Source organism: Lithobates pipiens, unplaced genomic scaffold, assembly GCF_037356315.1.
Source record: "Lithobates pipiens isolate NorthernLeopardFrog02 unplaced genomic scaffold, aLitPip1_a1.2 Scaffold_10, whole genome shotgun sequence".
Taxonomy (NCBI): domain Eukaryota; kingdom Metazoa; phylum Chordata; class Amphibia; order Anura; family Ranidae; genus Lithobates; species Lithobates pipiens.
The window spans coordinates 1,647,910-1,671,607 of NW_027507686.1; the positions used below are offsets into that span (position 1 = coordinate 1,647,910).

Below are 23,698 nucleotides of genomic sequence, written 5' to 3' on the forward strand. Positions count from 1 at the left end.
TTCGATGATGTCATCCTCATGCACATGGCGGGTATCGATGGGAAGCTGAGACATAATACAGGACTGAGGAGTAGAAGATGGAATGAAGACAAAGGAATCACTTTTATTAAACCCAAAACCAAACACTGATTATATTGCAGCTTATCAATTCTTCGATGTGGTGGCTGCATTCGTTTTATTTTTTTAGACTTTCTTTCCTTTATTTTCACTAGGTGATCCTGCCAGTAAGTCTGATGTTCTTCAACAGAACAAGCTGTCCTGCAGACAGGGCCAGTGCTAGACTATTTTGCACCCTAGGAAAGACCAGCTACTTGCACCGCCCCCCCCCCCCCCCACCCCCAAAAAAACACAACTTAATCGCTTGCCGCCTGCCAACCGTAGGAGGGACGGTGCGGCTCTCGTTCTAGGATGTTGTCCCAGAATGGACGATCTCTCGCACCTGCGGGAGGCACACAGCATGGCGATCACGGCCACGCCACATTGCTAGGACGCCCTGCAACCCCCAATCTCTGTAAAGAACCGTGGCTCTTTAACCATGTGATTGGCTGTGTCCAATCACAGCCGGTCACATGTAAACACGGAAATGCCAATAAATGGCTCTCCTCTCCTCACACTGACAGAGAGTGGTGAGGAGAGCCGATCAGTGGCATCTCCTCACAGGGGACATCCAGACATGTAATCAGGGCACCGATTAAAATAAAGCGCCACCAGTGCCAGCAATCAGTGCCCATTATTGATGCCAGTCAGTGCTGGCTATCAGTGCTGCTCATCAATGCCGCCTATTTGTGCCACCCATCAGTGCCCATAAGTGCCACCATTCAGTGCCCATTATTGATGCCAGTCAGTGCTGGCTATCAGTGCTGCCCATCAATGCCTATCAGTGCCGCCTATTTGTGCCACCCATCAGTGCCACCATTCAGTGCCCATTATTGATGCCAGTCAGTGCTGGCTATCAGTGCTGCACATCAATGCCCATCAGTGCTACCTATCTGTGCCGCCCATCAGTGCCCACCAGTTTCACCTATTAGTACCCACATGTGCCACCATTCAGTGCCCATTATTGATGCCAGTCAGTGCTGGCTATCAGTGCTGCCCATCAGTAACGCCCATCAGCGCCACCTATCTGTGCTGCCCATCAGTGCCCACCAGTGTCCCCTATCAGTGCCCATAAGTGCCACCATTCAGTGGCCGTTATTGATGCCAGTCAGTGATGGCTATCTGTGCAGCCCATCAGTGCCCACCAGTGTCACCTATCAGTGCCCACATATGCCACCATTCAGTGCCCATTATTGATACCAGTCAGTGCTGGCTATTAGTGCTGCCTATCAGTGCTGCCCATCAGTACCCATCAGCGCTGCCTATCTGTGCTTCCCATCAGTGCCCACCATTGTCACCTATCCATGCCCATAAGTGCAACATATTAGTGCCCCCTCATCAGTGCTCATCAGTGAAGGAGAAAAGTTACTTATTTACAAAATTTACTGACAGAAACTAAGAAACACTTTTTATTTTATTTTTTATTCAAAATGTTGTTTTTTCTTGTTTGTGAATGATTACATAGCGCCAGCAGAAAGCTCTATTTGTGGGGAAAAAATGATAAAAATGTCACATGGTGTCAGTGCAGCATGACCGCGCAATTGTCATTCGAAGTATGAGAGTGTAGGTGGGTGCCGTCCCTTCTGACGTCTCCGGCTGATTGTTGGGTGTAAATCCGTGTAATGGGGTGCGGTCTTCTCCACGCCTCGGAAGAACTCGCCGGGGTTCATTCCTCGGGGTTCAAGCCGGAGCTAAGAATACACACTGCAGGAGGGGGCGGAGCCGGGGATCTCCTGATTGGCCGGTCTGGGGGGGGGACGCGATCGCTCTGCTGTCAGGAGGGTAAATCGTATTTTTTGTTTTTGGTCTTTGGCTGCAGAAATACTAAAGTGAGATTTTTTAAAAATAAATATTGAATTGAATCTTTATTATCCACGTCCAGCGCAGACAATTCTCCCTTTTCTCTCCTAAAATCATCATTTGTTTCCTAGAAAATGACTTCCAATCCCCCAAACATTCTATATATATATATTATCCCCTGAATGTGCCCCGTACAGGAGACATTTTAGCAGCGCTGGGGATGTGACCAGCGCATGCGCGGTGCGCTCTCAGTGGATGGCGTGCGTGCGCGGGACTGACGTTGATGCGGCCAATCACATGGCGGCTGCCTGTAGACCTGGAAGGAAGGCTTTCTGGTGCTCCTTTCCAACTTCCTAAGATGGGAATGAGGGACACCTATCAGCAAAAGTATACAGGTATAGGACACACCCCCCTGACACGCCCCCTTAAAGGACAATTGTACAAAAAACAAGATTGGTTAAACCCACAAGTGATTTTTTTATCACTATTATTCCTTTATATTGACTTTTGGAATTTACAAATGCAGAAATTTAGAGATCAGATGAAAAGTTTAGCACCAGGAAAGATAGATAAAAAGTGCACTCCCTCCAAATCGGGACACTCCCTCCAAATCGGGACACTCCCTCCAAATCAGGACACTCCCTCCAAATCGGGACACTCCCTCCAAATCAGGACACTCCCTCCAAATCGGGACACTCCCTCCAAATCAGGGACACTCCCTCCAAATCGGGACAGTCCCTTCAAATCCGCACAGTCCCTCCAAATCAGGGAAAGTCCCTCCAAATCGGGACACTCCCTCCAAATCAGAGACACTCCCTCCAAATCGAGACAGTCCTTTCAAATCGGGACACTCCCTTCAAATCAGGGACAGCCCCTCCAGATCGGGACACTCCCTCCAAATCAGGGACACTCCCTCCAAATCGGGACACTCCCTTCAAATCAGGGACACTCCCTCCAAATCAGGGACAGTCCCTCCAAATCGGGACACTCCCTTCAAATCGGGACACTCCCTCCAAATCAGGGACACTCCCTCCAAATCGGGACAGTCCCTCCAAATCGGGACACTCCCTCCAAATCAGGGACACTCCCTCCAAATCGGGACACTCCCTTCAAATCAGGGACACTTCCTCCAAATCAGGGACAGTCCCTCCAAATCGGGACACTCCCTTCAAATCGGGACACTCCCTCCAAATCAGGACAGTTCCTCCAAATCAGGGACAGTCCCTCCAAATCCGGGACAGTTGGGAGCGATGGCTGTCAGCGGAGGGCCGCGTTCTCAGGTAAGTCTTCCATAATGTGTACCCCAATATACGGGACGCACCTCACACATCATCACACTCATCTGCAGGGAGAAGATCTTTTTCTTGCGGTTTTCTACCGCTTTGGATTTGATTTTTTTATTGGAGATGTTTTGTAGCAGAAAGTTTTTTCTTTTTATTGTTGGTCTTTCTTTGTTTATATAATAAAATAAAAATACAGAGGTGATGAAATTCCTCCAGAAGAAAAGCTCATAGAAAATGATATAAATGTCCTTCGGGCAGAGTGCGGAATAATCGCGCACCTGTCAGATAAAGTAGCGCAGTTCTGCATGGCAATAAAATAAAAGTAATCCCGCAATCAATATGAATGGATTGGAACCCGATATGACCTGAGAATTGGCACTACACGGCTTTGGCCACAATAAAATGGCCGCTCCTCCGGCCCCACAGAAGTGTCTTCACCTCTAGCGTCCAGAATCCCACCAATAGAAGCGCGCCCCCACCGCGGATCCACCAATAGGAGCACAGCGCGCCCCGTGTGGCCGCAGAGTGGCGGAAAGGTCCCGGTGATCCCGAGGAGTTGTGTGTGTGATGTCGGCGGTGACCGGCTCTACCCCGGGAGGTGCGAAGAGGAGCCTGGCGGAGCTGCTCGGTATATGTCACCTTTATTTCCTATAGGCGGTGTGCGGTACTACACCTCCCATCCCCCCCCATGTGCAGAGCTCCTCCATCCTCATCACAGGAGATCCCCGGTGTGTCATCCGGGATCCCTGGTGGGGTGGAGTTCCCCTTTAGGACACACTTCTGCCCCTGGATGATTGGACGCCCCTGTGTGCAAAGTGACACGGCGGCAGATGTACGAAACTTCCTTGTGACAGTATTGATTTCCACTTCCAGGACACTTCCCGGAGTATCGATTTCCCGGGGAAATGGCCACTTCCCGGAGTATTGATTTCCACTTCCAGGACACTTCCTGAAGTATCGATTTCCCAGGGAAACGGCCACTTCCCGGAGCATCGATTTCCCGGGGAAACAGCCACTTCCCGGAGTATGGATTTTCACTTCCAGGACACTTCCTGAAGTATCGATTTCCCGGGGAAACGGACAGTTCCCGGAGTATCGATTTCCACTTCCAGGACACTTCCCGGAGTATCGATTTCCACTTCCAGGACACTTCCCGGAGTATCGATTTCCCTGGGAAACGGCCACTTCCCGGAGTATCGATTTCCCGGGGAAACAGACAGTTCCCAGAGTATCGATTTCCACTTCCAGGACACTTCCTGGAGTATCGATTTCCCGGGGAAACGGACAGTTCCCGGAGTATCGATTTCCACTTCCAGGACACTTCCCGGAGTATCGATTTCCACTTCCAGGACACTTCCCGGAGTATCGATTTTCCCGGGGAAACAGACAGTTCCCGGAGTATCGATTTCCACTTCCAGGACACTTCCCGGAGTATCGATTTCCCAGGGAAACGGCCACTTCCCGGAGTATCGATTTCCTGGGGAAACGACCACTTCCCAGAGTATCGATTTCCACTTCCAGGACACTTCCTGGAGTATCGATTTCCTGGGGAAACGACCACTTCCCAGAGTATCGATTTCCACTTCCAGGACACTTCCCGGAGTATCGATTTTCCCGGGGAAACAGACAGTTCCCGGAGTATCGATTTCCACTTCCAGGACACTTCCCGGAGTATCGATTTCCCAGGGAAACGGCCACTTCCCGGAGTATCGATTTCCTGGGGAAACGACCACTTCCCAGAGTATCGATTTCCACTTCCAGGACACTTCCTGGAGTATCGATTTCCTGGGGAAACGACCACTTCCCAGAGTATCGATTTCCACTTCCAGGACACTTCCTGGAGTATCGATTTCCTGGGGAAACGACCACTTCCCAGAGTATCGATTTCCACTTCCAGGACACTTCCTGGAGTATCGATTTCCTGGGGAAACGACCACTTCCCAGAGTATCGATTTCCACTTCCAGGACACTTCCCGGAGTATCGATTTCCACTTCCAGGACACTTCCCGGAGTATCGATTTCCCTGGGAAACGGCCACTTCCCGGAGTATCGATTTCCCGGGGAAACAGACAGTTCCCGGACTATCGATTTCCACTTCCAGGACACTTCCCGGAGTATCGATTTCCACTTCCAGGACACTTCCCAGAGTATCGATTTCCCGGGGAAATGGCCACTTCCCGGAGTATCGATTTCCCTGGGAAACGGCCACTTCCCGGAGTATCGATTTCCACTTCCCGGAGTTTAGCTTTCCCTGGCAAATGGACAGTTCCCGAAGTATCGATTTCCACTTCCAGGACACTTACTGTAGTATCGATTTCCCAGGGAAATGGACACTTCCCGGAGTATCGATTTCCACTTCCAGGACACTTCCTGGAGTATCGATTTCCCGGGGGAAACGGGCACTTCCCGGAGTATCGATTTCCCGGGGAAACGGACACTTCCCGGAGTATCGATTTCCTGGGGAAACGGCCACTTCCCGGAGTATCGATTTCCACTTCCAGGACACTTCCCGGAGTATCGATTTCCCGGGGAAACAGACAGTTCCCGGAGTATCGATTTCCACTTCCAGGACACTTCCCAGAGTATCGATTTCCACTTCCAGGACACTTCCCAGAGTATCGATTTCCCAGGGAAACAGACAGTTCCCGGAGTATCGATTTCCACTTCCAGGACACTTCCCGGAGTATAGATTTCCACTTCCAGGACACTTCCCGGAGTATCGCTTTCCCTGGGAAATGGGCACTTCCCGGAGTATTGATTTCCCGGGGAAACAGCCACTTCCCGGAGTATGGATTTTCACTTCCAGGACACTTCCTGAAGTATCGATTTCCCGGGGAAACGGACAGTTCCCGGAGTATCGATTTCCACTTCCAGGACACTTCCTGAAGTATCGATTTCCACTTCCAGGACACTTCCTGGAGTATCGATTTCCCGGGGAAACAGACAGTTCCCGGAGTATCGATTTCCACTTCCAGGACACTTCCCGGAGTATCGATTTCCACTTCCAGGACACTTCCCGGAGTATCGATTTCCCTGGGAAACGGCCACTTCCCGGAGTATCGATTTCCCGGGGAAACAGACAGTTCCCAGAGTATCGATTTCCACTTCCAGGACACTTCCTGGAGTATCGATTTCCCGGGGAAACGGACAGTTCCTGGAGTATCGATTTCCACTTCCAGGACACTTCCCGGAGTATCGATTTCCACTTCCAGGACACTTCCCGGAGTATCGATTTTCCCGGGGAAACAGACAGTTCCCGGAGTATCGATTTCCACTTCCAGGACACTTCCCGGAGTATCGATTTCCCAGGGAAACGGCCACTTCCCGGAGTATCGATTTCCCAGGGAAACGACCACTTCCCAGAGTATCGATTTCCACTTCCAGGACACTTCCTGGAGTATCGATTTCCTGGGGAAACGACCACTTCCCGGAGTATCGATTTCCACTTCAAGGACACTTCCCGGAGTATCGATTTCCACTTCCAGGACACTTCCCGGAGTATCGATTTCCCTGGGAAACGGCCACTTCCCGGAGTATCGATTTCCCGGGGAAACAGACAGTTCCCGGACTATCGATTTCCACTTCCAGGACACTTCCCGGAGTATCGATTTCCACTTCCAGGACACTTCCCGGAGTATCGATTTCCCGGGGAAATGGCCACTTCCCGGAGTATCGATTTCCCTGGGAAACGGCCCCTTCCCGGAGTATCGATTTCCACTTCCCGGAGTTTAGCTTTCCCTGGCAAATGGACAGTTCCCGAAGTATCGATTTCCACTTCCAGGACACTTACTGTAGTATCGATTTCCCGGGGAAACGGACACTTCCCGGAGTATCGATTTCCACTTCCAGGACACTTCCTGGAGTATCGATTTCCCGGGGGAAACGGGCACTTCCCGGAGTATCGATTTCCCGGGGAAACGGCCACTTCCCGGAGTATCGATTTCCACTTCCAGGACACTTCCCGGAGTATTGATTTCCCGGGGAAACAGACAGTTCCCGGAGTATCGATTTCCACTTCCAGGACACTTCCCAGAGTATCGATTTCCACTTCCAGGACACTTCCCAGAGTATCGATTTCCCAGGGAAACAGACAGTTCCCGGAGTATCGATTTCCACTTCCAGGACACTTCCCGGAGTATAGATTTCCACTTCCAGGACACTTCCCGGAGTATCGCTTTCCCTGGGAAATGGGCACTTCCCGGAGTATTGATTTCCCGGGGAAACGGCCACTTCCCGGAGTATCGATTTCCACTTCCAGGACACTTCCTGGAGTATCGATTTTTCCCGGGGAAACGGCCACTTCCCGGAGTATCGATTTCCACTTCCAGGACACTTCCTGGGGTATTGATTTCCCGGGGAAACGGGCACTTCCCGGAGTATCGATTTCCACTTCCAGGACACTTCCCGGAGTATCGATTTCCCTGGGAAACGGGCACTTCCCAGAGTATCGATTTCCACTTCCAGGACACTTCCCGGAGTATCGATTTCCCGGGGAAACGGCCACTTCCCGGAGTATCGATTTCCACTTCCAGGACACTTCCCGGAGTATCGATTTCCCGGGGAAACGGGCACTTCCCGGAGTATCGATTTCCACTTCCAGGACACTTCCTGGGGTATCGATTTCCCGGGGAAATGGCCACTTCCCGGAGTATCGATTTCCCGGGGAAACTGGGACTTTCACGGAGTATCGCTTTCCCTGGGAAACAGACACATCCCGGAGTATCGATTCTCCAGGGAAACAGTGGTAGGTGACACGGTGGCAAGTTAAAAAGCGGATCTGGTGACCGGCGACGGTGGCAGGTGAACCCCCCCCTCGGAAGAAAGGTTGGTGACCGCTGCCTTGGGCTCTGGCCCTGATCTCTTGCAGACCTGGCTGCACCTCTGGTAGGAGCTTTACGTTTCCTGACAAGGGGAACTTCCACTTGAAGGGATTGCTTGTGATAAGAAGTGATTGGTTCTCTTGGCTCCGGCATTGGATGGAGGGTCACACCCACTCGGCAAACACTGACCGCCATGATAAGAGGTACAATTATAACCCTCCGATATATAAATAGGAGGAGCTCCCACCCCGGGGCGGATCTTATTTGTCATCAATAGTTTTCTTTGAATTTAAAGTGGAACTCCGAGCGCAGAGATTTGTGGTAATCCTGAGGTGTAGGACCCCTTTCACACTGAGGACGTTTTTCAGGCGTTTTTGCGCTAAAAATAGCGCCTGTAAAGCGCCTCTCGTGCCCCCCCCCCCCCAGTGCGAGACCCCTGAGGGCTTCCACACTGCGGGACGGGAAAAAATGTCCTGCAAGCCGCATCTTTGGGGCAGTTTGGGAGCGCTGTATACAGCTCTGTATACACCCCTCAAAAAACACCCCACCTGTTGAAATGAATGGGCAGCGCTGTCAAAGGGCCTGCTTTTAACCCTTTCCTTGGCCACCAGCGGGGATTAAAAGTGCCCCGCTAGCGGTCAAAAAGCGCCGCTAAAAGAACGGTAAAGCTAATGCAGCGTGGCCCCGGTGCGAAATAAATGTTACATCACCTGGAGGGTGATCACTGGTCAGATCACTTCCCAGCACCAGGAAATCAATACTTTGTTTCCAGTGGAGCTCCCGCTCTACATCCGACTCAATGTGTTTTATGGAGACTTCCTCTTCCTCAGCCCCTGAAGAAGTCTCCTCGAAACGCGTCCTGGAACCACACACAATCCAGCGGTGATGTCATTCAGGGGCCGGTCAGCTTGGAGCGGGGGATCCTTGCGGCTCATCTACCACCACACCAGGCCAGTCCTCCATCTCTCCCTACATCCACAATCCCAGCCGATCCCCCACCCCCCACCACAGTGCCCTCATGTTATATCCCTGAGAGTAGAACTGGTGGTTATGTTGGTGATATTGCACTATGGCGTATGCATTGATTTCCCCCCCCCCCCCCTCGTCTTTCCATCGATGGGATCCACGGCTTTCATATCCAGATGTACAGAAAGAACCCAACCCCCCCCCCCCGCCAATCTCCGGGACACAAGCCTGCATGCTAAAATAACATTGTATTTCTTTTTTTTTTTTTCCTTTTTTTTGCTTCCCGCCCCCTCCCCCTATTTCATTATCGGAGGGGAACTGAGGAGATAAATGACATTGTGTGTCAAAGATCATGTTTGGAATTTTCTGAAAATGCTGAAAATAATAATAAATTAAATTAAAATAAGCTCACGGGAACGGGTCCTAAAGGTAAATACTGCGAAAATATCTCAAAATCTTCATTCCAAGAGGTCCGTTTTATACAAAATTTGTTGGACGAATGTGACAAGAATTCACCCGTCCGACTCATTCTGACCATCATTTCCTGAAGATGTTGATTTCCTGAGATCGTCAGCTCCATCTAGTGGCCACAAAAAAGTATTCACTGTGCTGTGCGCTCCGATAGAAACTCCTCCATTCACTATGCGCTCTGATATATACTCCTCCATTCACTATGTGCTGTGCGCTCTGATATATACTCCTCCATTCACTATGTGCTGTGCGCTCTGATATATACTCCTCCATTCACTATGTGCTGTGCGCTCTGATATATACTCCTCCATTCACTATGTGCTGTGCGCTCTGATATATACTCCTCCATTCACTATGCGCTGTGCGCTCCGATAGAAACTCCTATTCACTATTTGCTGTGCGCTCTGATATATACTCCTCCATTCACTATGTGCTGTGCGCTCTGATCTATACTCCTCCATTCACTATGTGCTGTGCGCTCTGATATATACTCCTCCATTCACTATTTGCTGTGCGCTCTGATATATACTCCTCCATTCACTATGTGCTGTGCGCTCTGATCTATACTCCTCCATTCACTATGTGCTGTGCGCTCTGATATATACTCCTCCATTCACTATGCGCTGTGCGCTCTGATATATACTCCTCCATTCACTATTTGCTGTGCGCTCTGATATATACTCCTCCATTCACTATGTGCTGTGCGCTCTGATATATACTCCTCCATTCACTATGTGCTGTGCGCTCTGATATATGCTCCTCCATTCACTATTTGCTGTGCGCTCTGATATATACTCCTCCATTCACTATGTGCTGTGCGCTCTGATATATACTCCTCCATTCACTATGTGCTGTGCGCTCTGATATATACTCCTCCATTCACTATGTGCTGTGCGCTCTGATATATACTCCTCCATTCACTATGTGCTGTGCGCTCTGATCTATACTCCTCCATTCACTATTTACTGTGCGCTCTGATCTATACTCCTCCATTCACTATGTGCTGTGCGCTCTGATATATACTCCTCCATTCACTATTTGCTGTGTGCTCTGATATATGCTCCTCCATTCACTATTTGCTGTGCGCTCTGATATATACTCCTCCATTCACTATGTGCTGTGCGCTCTGATATATACTCCTCCATTCACTATGTGCTGTGTGCTCTGATGTATATAAACTCCTCTATTGATGATTTTGCAGCCGGCAGAGCCAGCAAGGCATCCAGGAAACCTGAATACAGCCGGAAGAGGATCCAGGAGGCGGCGGTGTATTTGCTGAGTTGTCATCAGGATGTGAATGGATTTCTGCTGGAGGTGAGGCTGCTGGAGGGTCCCGGATGCAGAGTTGTTGGGGGGGGGGGGGGGGTGAGCGGAGGAACACCCGGATTTTATAGCTCCTCTGAATCGCACGTATTGGGGCGATGTTTCCGCACTCGCAGCAATCATTTTCTTAGGCATTAGAGACCCGGTCACCAGAGATTTCATCTCAGCAAAGATCTTCCTATAGGATTATATTTGCATTACTTTGTGTTATTGCTGTTCTTTCCTGGAAGATCCTCCTTTATATAGACTTTCATAAGTCCGTAGACTTGTGCTGGGAGCCGCCATCTTGGATGGGATGTCAGCAGCCCCACAGACTCAACTGTCACTTAAGTGACACTCTATAGCACAGGCCACAATAAGTGGAGCGGACGGAAGACAGATCCGTGTCTGCTCTGTATATGTAGAGCAGAGCGGACATGGACACACAGCCCACTCTACTCCTGTGGGCCCCTCTATCCCATCCAACCAGAGGGAACATCTGAAAGCTCTGCGGGCCACATGTGGCCCCCAGGCCACTGATTGGGCACCCCTGTACTAGAACCTGGTAGGAGAGAATAGCGAGGATCCTTGTGAGGGCAGTTGGAGTTGCACACACTGCATAGTGCATCCCTAAACCTTGCACTCCCATACACAGCGCAGCCCTGAACTCTGTATGTTAAGCCCCATACACACTATCCGTTTTTCTGCTGAGTTTTTCTTTCACATTTACCAAAACCATGTAATATGAGGTCAGACCTTAGGAGTTTCAATGTGTCTGCAATCAGGCCGGCCCTTCTACTACATGGTTTTGGTAAATCTGAAGACAAAAATAAGCAGAAAATCGGATAGTGTGTATGGGGCTTTACTCACTCCCGAACCCTGCACTCTGTACGTGGTGCACCCCGAACCCTGCACTCTGTATGTGGTGCACCCCCAAACCCCGCACTCTGTATGTGGTGCACCCCCGAACCCCGCACTCTGTACGTGGTGCACCCCCGAACCCCGCACTCTGTACGTGGTGCACCCCCGAACCCTGCACTCTGTACGTGGTGCACCCCCGAACCCTGCACTCTGTACGTGGTGCACCCCCGAACCCTGCACTCTGTACGTGGTACACCCCCGAACCCCGCACTCTGTACGTGGTGAACCCCGCACTCTGTATATGGTGCACCCCCGAACTCTGTATGTGGTGCACCCCCGAACCCTGCACTCTGTACGTGGTGCACCCCCGAGCCCTGCACTCTGTACGTGGTGCACCCCCGAGCCCTGCACTCTGTACGTGGTGCACCCCCGAGCCCTGCACTCTGTACGTGGTGCACCCCCGAGCCCTGCACTCTGTACGTGGTGCACCCCCGAGCCCTGCACTCTGTACACGGTGCACCCCCGAGCCCTGCACTCTGTACACGGTGCACCCCCGAGCCCTGCACTCTGTACACGGTGCACCCCCGAGCCCTGCACTCTGTACACGGTGCACCCCCGAGCCCTGCACTCTGTACACGGTGCACCCCCGAGCCCTGCACTCTGTACACAGTGCACCCCAGATACAACCGACCCTTTTGAAGGCAACCATACTGCTGATGCGGCCCACGATTAAATTGAGTTTGATGCCCCTACTCTATAGTATTCCCCTTCACTCTTTCCCAGCAGCTACATAAAAGGTTATGAAGGGAGGTGATTGGAGGAGCTGGGCCAGCACAGACAGTATCTAAAACCTTCCCAGAAGAGGATATGACTATGGTGTGCAGGGGGGGGGGGGGGGGGGGAGGGTGGCTCTGTCGGGAGTAGTTAAATTTTTTTTTTTTAAAGCAAATTTAAAGGCACATTGCAAGTGAATAAAATGAAATGTATGGAAAGGAAACGCAGCAGGTAAACATCTAAAGCAGAACTAAAGTCCACAACACTTTCCACTCCTTCAGTGGTCAGCGGTCCCTCACTTGTGCTGGCATCCTCTACCCGGCTTCTTCTGGGCGCTGTGATGCAGCCCTCCTCATTGGCCAGCGTTGGATGATGTCACTCTTGTGCCGGGGTTCAGTCGCCCCGACACACGGGATCTATAAACCATGGCATGTGCACCACACAGGGAGATGATTGGCTGTGGGAATGGGGCCCCGGGCGCTGAGCGGAGAGAAACGAATCGCATGCACCCGGCTTTAGAATGAAAATTTCTTCTATTTCACTGCAAATTGTAGGTAGAGGATCCTCCCTGTAAGAAGGTTTGTGATGGGGAAGATTCCGATTCCAAACATTCTCCGAAATCTGCCCGACTTCCACAATCGTTTATCGGTAAGTGAAATCTTCTGCCGGCCTCCCGACTCGCAATGTCCATCTTCTGTCCGAACCTGAGAGAAAGTATCCAAAACTTTTCTTTCTACATTCACTTTATATAGTGACCATTGTCAGGAAATGTTGTTATACTTTTAATATGTAATTCTTTTGTAACTCTCTTGTTTTAAAACAATTGTAATTGCAGCAAAAATATATTTACCATATGAATAACTAACTAGGCAGACAGGCAATGTATGAGCAGCCCTCATTATCCTGTGTTAGTAGTTGTGTCTGAGCATGACTACATCCTTCAATAGTCACCAGAGTTTGATCCAGTGTTGTCGGCAATCGGCACTCAGTAACAGATGTGGTCAGACCCCCTCCCCCCCTCCACAATGTCCTCCAAATGAGGACCCTTGTGCTGAGGGTTGTGCCTGCTACTGAGCTCTGCCAGCATAGAGCACTGCAGTGGGAGAGCAGGAAGTACCATTTTGATGATTAAAAAAAAAAAAAAAAAAAAGTTTCCTAGCAGAAATCGACCACAAATTCGAATACATGGAGTACAGGACTATAAAGAGATAAAATGGTGTGAGTACCCCACAGGGTGGATTTAATGTTCTGCAATGGCTCCCCCTCTGACCCCGCTGTCGGCTCCCTCCTCTGACCCCGCTGTCGGCTCCCTCCTCTGACCCCGCTGTCGGCTCCCTCCTCTGACCCCGCTGTCGGCTCCCTCCTCTGACCCCGCTGTCGGCTCCCTCCTCTGACCCCGCTGTCGGCTCCCTCCTCTGACCCCGCTGTCGGCTCCCTCCTCTGACCCCGCTGTCGGCTCCGTCCTCTGACCCCGCTGTCGGCTCCGTCCTCTGAGCCCGCTGTCGGCTCCGTCCTCTGAGCCCGCTGTCGGCTCCCTCCTCTGACCCCGCTGTCGGCTCCCTCCTCTGACCCCGCTGTCGGCTCCCTCCTCTGACCCCGCTGTCGGCTCCGTCCTCTGACCCCGCTGTCGGCTCCGTCCTCTGACCCCGCTGTCGGCTCCGTCCTCTGACCCCGCTGTCGGCTCCGTCCTCTGACCCCGCTGTCGGCTCCGTCCTCTGAGCCCGCTGTCGGCTCCGTCCTCTGAGCCCGCTGTCGGCTCCGTCCTCTGAGCCCGCTGTCGGCTCCGTCCTCTGAGCCCGCTGTCGGCTCCGTCCTCTGAGCCCGCTGTCGGCTCCGTCCTCTGAGCCCGCTGTCGGCTCCGTCCTCTGACCCCGCTGTCGGCTCCGTCCTCTGACCCCGCTGTCGGCTCCCTCCTCTGACCACGCTGTCGGCTCCCTCCTCTGACCCCGCTGTCGGCTCCCTCCTCTGACCCCGCTGTCGGCTCCGTCCTCTGACCCCGCTGTCGGCTCCGTCCTCTGACCCCGCTGTCGGCTCCGTCCTCTGACCCCGCTGTCGGCTCCGTCCTCTGACCCCGCTGTCGGCTCCGTCCTCTGAGCCCGCTGTCGGCTCCGTCCTCTGAGCCCGCTGTCGGCTCCGTCCTCTGAGCCCGCTGTCGGCTCCGTCCTCTGAGCCCGCTGTCGGCTCCGTCCTCTGAGCCCGCTGTCGGCTCCGTCCTCTGAGCCCGCTGTCGGCTCCGTCCTCTGAGCCCGCTGTCGGCTCCGTCCTCTGAGCCCGCTGTCGGCTCCGTCCTCTGAGCCCGCTGTCGGCTCCGTCCTCTGAGCCCGCTGTCGGCTCCCTCCTCTGACCACGCTGTCGGCTCCCTCCTCTGACCCCGCTGTCGGCTCCCTCCTCTGACCCCGCTGTCGGCTCCCCGACAGTTCCATTCACTTTAATGGGACGGTTGGTGATGGGGCGGTGACACAACAAGGTGAGTGATGTGGCGGCAGCAGGTGATTGGACGCCCACTAAGAGGCACTGCCATGATGGATCTGAAATGACAGGGGCTCTTTATATGGAAGGACTTATTCTTAATGGTAATTAGAATCTTTTAATATTTGCAAACAAAATGAAGGTTTCCTATTTATAATAATAAGCTGTCAGGTCAGTAAAGCAGCGATATCAGAACCGATCCAATCATACAGTTTGTAGTGTACATAGATCTCCTAAACAATGGGATGAAGGAATATATTCCTGAACTTTTATCTTCATGGTTACTGTGACATTGTGTGATCAATGCAGTGCATGTTATCTCAGCCTGCAGAGCTTGGATTCATTGAATGAGTTTACCAAACATGTAAATATTGCTGAATATACAGCCTCATGCTACATAACTAAGCTCCATTTCATGCTGAATAAACTAAATTATTAATGTATCTTAAATAGAAAACTTATCAAATTTTTTACTGCAAAAGCATTTTATTCAAATAAATTTGATATAAATCCACATAAATTGATTTAAATAAAAAATAAATAAAAAAAACTTAAAAAAAAAAAAAAGTATTTATTTTTAATAATAATAAAAAAAAAAAAATCTGTGATTTATATCCACCCTGGTACCAACATTTCAGATATGTTGGGGGGGGGGGGGGGGGGGCAGATTAGCAGTATGTTGCTTTTAAGGGCGTGTTCACACCAGCGGTTGTGTTAGGATGACAGCAGAGCCGCTGATTGTGGCACATCGCACTCTATACTTTTTATTTTTAAACAAACTTTTATTGAAATATCGGACATGGACCGCAGTGTGGTGTGAGGAGGTAGGTTGAGTCGTGCTGCATGCCACGCATTTTGCCTTGTTTTGCGGGGGGGGGGGGGCGCGACCCCACTGGAATGAGGGGGGGGCGGGGGCGCGACCCCACTGGAATGAGGGGGGGGCGGGGGCGCGACCCCACTGGAATGGGGGGGGGGCGACCCCACTGGAATAGCCACCCAGCACATTCCTACCGCATGTGAGCCCTAAAGCTGAACTCCATGCATTCCGCAGTAGACAGAGATGTTCTTCAGCACAGTCCAATCTGCCAGAGTTTAAGACCCGACTTCTCTCTGTTGCAGGTCAGTATCACTTACAGGTCTTTTCCCTCCCCCAGCCTGTGATTGGACAGTGAAAGGAGAAGTAGGAAACTCATGTTTGTGTCCCTCAGCTCTCCTCTTACATGGGAACAAATGTGCCAGATGTGTTGGGGGGGGGGGGGTTATTTGTTCAAAAATTGGGCTTTAAACCTGAAACTGAAACAGAGAATCCATCCATCTGTGTATTTTTCTTTCTTGTCAGGTTCCACCTTAAGAGATCAGGCCTCACATCTGGGCGTTCCTGCTGATGTACTTGGTGCAAGATCTGCTGTCTCCAATATCCAACAGCTCTGCCATAACCCCGGAGACAACATGGAGGACGCCTGGCTCAGCCAAGACCAGCGAGTGAGCACAGCTGAATATAGAAATCTTGGCGTTTTTACCATTTAATGGAACATCTAAAATCTTCATATCAAATCTGATTACTGAAACGCACATTCTGATTGGTTGCTATGAGTTTCCACCATTTGCTGATATCATGATTTCTAGTGATTGTTTCTCCAGCAGCCACAGAACACGAATTTCATTACCTTCTACTGAGAGACTTGATTGTTATTGTAATGCCGTCTCTGTGTCTTCACACTAATCGTTTATGTCGGGAGACGTCGGGCACACACTCTATATTTTTGGATAGATCTAAGTGATAAAATCTGTGCATGGCTGAAACTTTTTTCTGATCGAGTAAACAGAAACGGTTACAACCCCCGAGCAGTTTTATGTTCTGCTGTCTGTTCAAGAGATTTCCCTTTTCACTTCCTGTCCTGGAGACACAACAGGAAGTGAGAGGAAATCTTTCCAAAGTAAAGAAGTGTCCCCATTAGAAGAGATCTCCTCAGCGCTTCCTCTGGTGTAGAATGTAGAATTTTACATCATTGTGGTATCGGTGATGACGGTCACTGCCGGGTGTTTTTCACCTTAATACATAGGATGCACGAGGGTTTACAACCCATTGAAGTTCCCTTTAGGCTGGGCTCACACCTCTGCATGGAGCGGCTCACAGTGGGGGGTCCCGTGTTTTCCTGATCACCGTTTTCAGGTCCAATTCCAGTTTGAATTTTTGGCTGAATTTGGACCTGAAGACGCACAGGACTCCTCTGCAATTCACTCCGGATCCGCTCCAGAGATGTGTGAACCGGCTCCATAGAGAGCTCCATAGAGAGCCGGACACGGTCTCCTGACATACGAATTGGATGCGGGAAAACCTCTTCCAATTCACAATAGTGTCAACCCGGCCTTAATATTTCAGTATGAAATGTACAAATCTGCACGCCGGTATTCCACATTTTATTAAGGGCTAATCCCCCCCCCCCCCCCATAGTCCAATGTTCAGGAAGTAGGCTGCAGTTGGGGGCGTGTGTATATTGGGTTTGTGTGTGTGTGTATTGGGGGGCGCGTGTATATTGGGGGTGTGTATATTTGGTGTGTGTGTGTGTGTATATTGGGGGGGCGCGTGTATATTGGGATGTGTGTATATTGGGGGCGTGTGTATTGGGGGCGTGTGTATATTGGGGGCGTGTGTATATTGGGTTTGTGTGTGTGTGTGTATATTGGGGGGGGGGCGCATGTATATTGGGGGCGTGTGTATTGGGGGGTTGCGTGTATATTGGGTTTGTGTGTGTGTGTGTGTGTGTGTATATTGGGGGGCGTGTGTATTGGGGTGTGTGTGTATTGGGGGGTGTGTATATTGGGGGCGTGTGTATATTGGGTTTGTGTGTGTGTGTGTATATTGGGGGGGCGCGTGTATATTGGGTTTGTGTGTGTGTGTATTGGGGGGGTCGTGTGTATATTGGGTGTGTGTGTGTGTATATTGGGGGGGCGTGTGTATATAGGGGGGCGCGTGTGTATTGGGGGGTGTGTATATTGGGGGCGTGTGTAAAGATTTTGCGTCACAAAGAAATGTCAGTACAGTAGGGGTTAATCACCAGAACTCTCATCATCACCTTTTCTGGGCTGATGAGTGTCGTTGTACACCAGCTCTGAGCATCGCTAACAGTCCCTCATTTCTATCCTATTTTTAGGACAGGTTGACGGCTTTTCTGAGGACACTGAAAGTGCTGATGACAGAAAATTGCTTCAGACGTTCGGTTTTCTTGAAGGAGATTTGGGAACAATCAGTGAGTTGAGTTGCTGAAAATCATTTTTAAAGCCGTTCCATTTCTTACATCACTCTTGTTACTTTCTGCTCAGCAGCGCCCTCCAGTGTTAGAAGTTGTGTGGCACTTGCACAGTGTGGATATAGTGGGAATAGAGGATGTACTGGAGAGGTAAGACTGGCCTGTGTGTATTGGTAAGTATTGCCTGATAGAGCATTTTTATTTATTCTTATTGATTTATTTCAGGTACGTGCATAGCGCTGTCAATTTACACAGCACTTTACATTGTATATTCACATCAGTCCCCGCCCTCGAGGAGCTTACAAGGTCCCTAACTCACATTCATACACACATGCTGGGGCCAATTTAGACCGGATCTAATTAACCTACCAACATTTCTTTGGAGCATTCAAAGGACATTGTAGCAAACAAGAATTTGCAATGGATGAAAAGCTTAAAGAGAACTGCATTATACTGTACATAGAAAATGGAACAATATTCAGAATTGTGCCGCAGTATCTGATTTGGCCCCGGTTCACACTGCTTTGACTTGTCATGCGACTTGAGAGTTTAAAGTCACATGACAAATCGCACCCCATTAACAGCAATGGACCTTTTCTAATTGGTGTGACTTAAAAAAAAATTTCCTGCACTACTTTTGGTTGCGACTTCAGTATGACTTGCATTGACTTCTGTTAACTACTTAAGGACCCGGAAGGATTTTCCCCCTTAATGGCCAGGCCATTTTTTGTGATACGGCACTGAGTCGCTTTAAGTGATGTTGTACCCAAGCAAAATTCGTATGAATCATAAAAATATTAAAAGTGCAACACACATAATAATAACAATCGATACAAAGTGTCCCGTATAATGAATCTCCAAAAAGACGTCCAAACAAAGAAAAGCAAAAAATCCCTCCAATGTCCAGTGTGAAATGTGAGGCAAAGGACAATCCCTCCAAATTCTTCCTTATTTCACCAACGTAGCGCTCTCCATCACCAGATGTACTAAATATACTCCCCAGAGGCAGGCGCAGGGAATTCGGTAAACCAGCTAATCGCACATTTATCTCTGGGAGTCGGGATCTGCGCACGGTTCAGAAATTTTTCTTTCGGGAATCTCTTTAAGGCCGGGTTCACACTGCTGCGGGGGGAGATCCGGATGTGATTCGCACCGCACTGCAGTGCAAATCACATCCGATCTCCGTAGCGATGCGAGTTCAGCCATACAGATAGTATACAGATAGTATGACTGAATTCGCATCGCTCCCGCAGCAAACTCGCACGGGACCCTTTTTTTGGTCCGCAACAGAATCGGATCGCATGGGTGTTCACACCATGCGATCCGATTCCTGTGCGAGTCGGCAGACCGCACTGCGATATGCGGACGGATCTGGGGGTGTCATTAACATTTCATTGACACTCCCAGCCGTTCGCATAGGGCAGTGTGGTGTGCGATGCGGGAAAACGCAGCAGATTCGCGGCGTTCCCGCATCGCTGTGGTGTGAACCCGGCCTTAAGGGGAAAAAAAGGTGTGAAACCATCAAAAAGACAAAACAAAAAAAAAACTAAACTCCCATTGATGTGTCTCCACTGACTGACACTAGTGTGATGGATTCAATCAAATGTTCGAGCGTGAGTACGGACCTGGCGTGTGTGATGACATCACATCCAAGCCCCGCCTTACACGCTTTATCATCCAATATATTGTAGGATAAAGTTGGGGTGCCGTTCGCAATGAACGGCACCCCAATGGGACGTGTTCCATGACGTATTTTGCAGTAATGCGTGTTATTGAAGGAGCCCTGAGAATCCCATTATCTAGACCCGTCCTCGCACTATTTTTAGCGGCGCCTCTTAGTGGCGTATTGTGAGATTCTGCCGTTGTCGGGTGAGAAGTGCTAATCCCTCTCTTGTAGTTTCCTAAATGTGAATGACATTTGATGCATCACACAATTTCTCTGCTCACTGACACCTTGTGTTCAGTTGTACAGGCGCGGGTGGTGCTGTGGATTGGTTCTGCTCGGGAATGCGGGCGCTGTGTCTACACCTGGAAAATTCACCTTCCGATGCCGAGTTCGTGGAACAGATCATATCTAGTAAGTTCTCCAAAGTTTTATTTATAACATGGATAGGAATCTTTGCATTGCCTATATAGCAGTACGGGGGATGTGCCCGGCGTCCTGTGCCCGGCGTCCTGTGCCCGGCGTCCTGTGCCCGGTGTCCTGTGCCCGGTACATTAGACAAGATACAGCTTCCATGTTGTCTAAAGATTTTCATCTTTGAATCTATAGATCTGTTGGCTGTGTTGATTGGCAAAGCGTTTTGTCAGGCTGCTTCTTCTGTGAAGGATCCAGAACAGTCCAAAATGTCCAAGGTATATCTTATTACTGCTGTTTTACCTTTTCTTGTATCTTCTGTACAGTTTTTTTTTTTTATAACGGAGCTTTTCCACTATTTCAGATCTCGCTCTCCATCCTGGACACGATGCTTTCATGTAAGTAATCAGCAGACTGATGAAGCTTTTCCTTCATTTTAAAGCGGTAGTAAAGTCCACTTTTTGCCTTGTACCCACAGGAAAGCCTATAATAAGTCTGACCTGTAGGTGTGTTGAACCTGCACTGATCAGGAGATGGAACTCTGATCACAGCGCTGCCCCAATGTTTACTTCTAATGTGCCAGAAACTTCTTAAGACCCCTTTCACTCTGGAGGCGTTTTTCAATCCCTACAGCGCTAAAACTGCATAGCACCTGAAAAAAGCCTCAGCTGCAAACCCAGTGTGAAAGCCGGAGTGCTAAAAAAAATGTAATGGCTACCAGGGTAGAGTGAGGCTGGATTCATCACACCTATGGCATTTTTAGTGCATTTTGCAGATTTGTACTACAGTCCGTTTCCCATGGTTTCCTATGGAAAACGTTCTATTGTGCAAATCTGCAAAATGCAAAACACTAAAAATGCCATAGATGTGAATCCATCCTTACAGAGGAGGTCTTCTTGCTAGAATTATTGCTCTCACTCTAACAATCACAGCGATACCTCATGTGTGATTTGAACACTCTTTCCATATGCAGGTGTGACTTATGTATGCAGGTTCTTTGCTGCGCAGGGACGGGGGCGCTTTAATAAAAAAAAATATATATTTTTTGTTATTTAAAAAATGTTACATAAAATAAAAAAAAATAAAAAATTCAGATTACTTTTATTGCTGCCACAAGGAATGTAAACATCCCCTGTGACAGTAATATTTGATGAGGTGATGACAGGTGCTCTTAATGAAGGGATCGGGGGTCTAAAACTCCAAATCCCTCCTTTGCATGTCAAAGTATTCAGATCGCTAAAAACGGTATTCTAACTGTAATTTTTTATTTTTTAACAATCGGTGCCAAGGCTGGAGTCCCTGGGAGTCATGATGGCATTGGGTCACATTGCTAATACCCCTGGATGAGCATGTGCCCCCCCCCCCCTTCCTATATACGGAGGCAGAAACCTAGAACTGACCACTTTTGGCTCAGGCGATCGGTGCTGTCTGCCATATCTCCAGGCTCCCAGTCTCCCATTTTTAAGAAAGTTTTTAAGTTACGCCTTGTTAGCTGTGTAGACATTACCAATACGTACCTCTCTCTGCGGGTGATCCGGCTCATTTGGACAATCCTTGGTCAGCTGGATGTACTGGGCCACCGGACCTTGCTCTTCCCTCATGCTCTGGCCATAATCCGGCTCCAAGTCCTCAGTGCATTGAGCCAGGAACCATTGTCTGAGGACACTTACCTTTTGTGCGAATGCTTTCATTAGATGAGAGCCCATGCTTGTCCTGAGGAAGCCATAAGGTGAAACATGTAAAATGTTAGCATGGGAAAAATGACAATTTAACAGCTTACAATGTATCCCCTCTTCCAGTCGGATGTGGATGATGTATTGTGTGTGTATATAGTGATTTTTATCAATGTTATTTCTATATAATATAATGTATCTTTTTTTTTTTTTTTTTTTTACACTGTTACATGTTTGTAATAATTCCTCCCAAATTCTGTTTCTTGTTCATATACAAGGGGTGTTGGTACTATTTCATTGACCCTGGTATTGATCACATCACTTTCTACATAGGAGGTTATTTACTAAAACTGGAGCATGCAGAACCTGGTGCAGAGCTGCATAGAAACCAATCCGCTTCCAGGTTTTATTGCCAAAGCTTAATTGAACAACCTAAAGTTAGAAGCTGATTGGCTCCCATGCAGAGCTGCACCAGATTCTGTGTGCTCCAGTTTTAGTAACCCCCCCCCCCCATAGTGTCAGTAATATTGAGTGAGGTTGGTCTCTATGGTAGCCTTTCACCCTGACTCTGGGCTCATGTTTCTGCTCTCATAAGGTATCGGCGCACACCTACCTATCCTTGAGAATTTTAAGACTAAATTCTCAAAGTGAACCTGTGGTTTGCCTGTAAAGAACAAAGTAGAGCTGCACGATTCTGGCCAAAATGAGAATCACAATTTTTTGGCTTAAAATAAAAAGATCACGCTTCTCGCAACGTAAAATCTTTCACATTATACAAAAAAATTGGGCTAACTTTACTGGTTAGTGTATGTATGTATGTATGTATGTGTGTGTGTGTGTGTGTGTGTGTGTGTGTGTATATGTATATATGTATATGTATATGTGTATATATGTGTATATATATATATATATATATATATATATATATATATATATATATATATATATATATATATATATATATATATATATATATATATATATATATATATATATATATATATATATATATATATATATATAAATATACCGTTTCCCCTGAAAATAAGACGTAGCGTGCTTGTCGGTGATGGCTGCAATATAAGCCCTACCCTGAAAATAAGACCTACAAGGACTTTAACTAGGGATTATTTGGGGGGTAGGGCTTATATTGCAGCCATCACCAACAATCACGCTAGGTCTTATTTTCTGGAAAACGGGGTGTGTATATATAGGGTTATATATTATGTTTGGGGTTCTAAGTAATTTTCTACCAAAAAAAAAAATATTATTATTTAAACTTGAAACCAACAACAAATGTCAGAAGAAGGTTTAGCGTTTAAGTGGTTAAACTTTCCTCATTTACACACAAAGTCTATTCCTTTGACAAATTGTTACAATGTTTATACTTAAGTTCCACTGATAAAAAATGTTGTGATTCTTGGCGGACTGCCCGTGGTTTTTTTTTTTTCTTTGCATAGAAAGAATCGTGAAACCCTTTTTGTCAAGATTGCAACAGGAAAAAAATTGCGATAACAATTCTTGGCGATTAATCGTGCAGCTCTAGAACAAAGCAATGGCTTCCATTACCTTCTCCCTCTTCTGCTTCACATACATTTCCTTTGCTTCACCCTCCACTCCGCTTGACTGCTGGGAGCATTGATCATACCCCGTACCTCTGGGTATGGTGGATCATGGGACTCTCTCCTCTTACTTAGGCCTGTGTCACCACTTGAAGCTTTACACAGTGCACCCGCTCTTCATTCCTAGAGGTTGGCTGAAGCTCGCGGCCCGGGGAGGCTGGGCTCGCGGCCCGGGGAGGCTGGGCTCGCGGCCCGGGGAGGCTGGGCTCACGGCCTGGCTGGGCTCGCGGCCC

General features: G+C 49.0%; 1 protein-coding gene across 3 annotated transcripts in view; it reads left to right on the plus strand.

Moving 5' to 3' along the window:
- The first annotated feature begins 3,660 nt into the window (after positions 1-3,660).
- Positions 3,661-23,698, plus strand: part of FANCA (FA complementation group A) — a 66,911-nt gene continuing 46,873 nt past the window's right edge. Inside the window, exons 1-9 of one of the 3 annotated variants that reach the window (XM_077450878.1) lie at positions 3,661-3,807; positions 10,638-10,750; positions 12,928-13,021; positions 16,182-16,324; positions 17,998-18,093; positions 18,167-18,243; positions 20,058-20,170; positions 20,366-20,448; positions 20,535-20,568. In XM_077450878.1, coding sequence (XP_077307004.1) covers positions 3,747-3,807; positions 10,638-10,750; positions 12,928-13,021; positions 16,182-16,324; positions 17,998-18,093; positions 18,167-18,243; positions 20,058-20,170; positions 20,366-20,448; positions 20,535-20,568 — 814 coding nt within the window. In that variant the 5' untranslated portion in view covers positions 3,661-3,746. The remainder of the gene's footprint in view (positions 3,808-10,637; positions 10,751-12,927; positions 13,022-16,181; positions 16,325-17,997; positions 18,094-18,166; positions 18,244-20,057; positions 20,171-20,365; positions 20,449-20,534; positions 20,569-23,698) is intronic. The other 2 variants (XM_077450886.1, XM_077450893.1) reach the window with 2 other exon arrangements.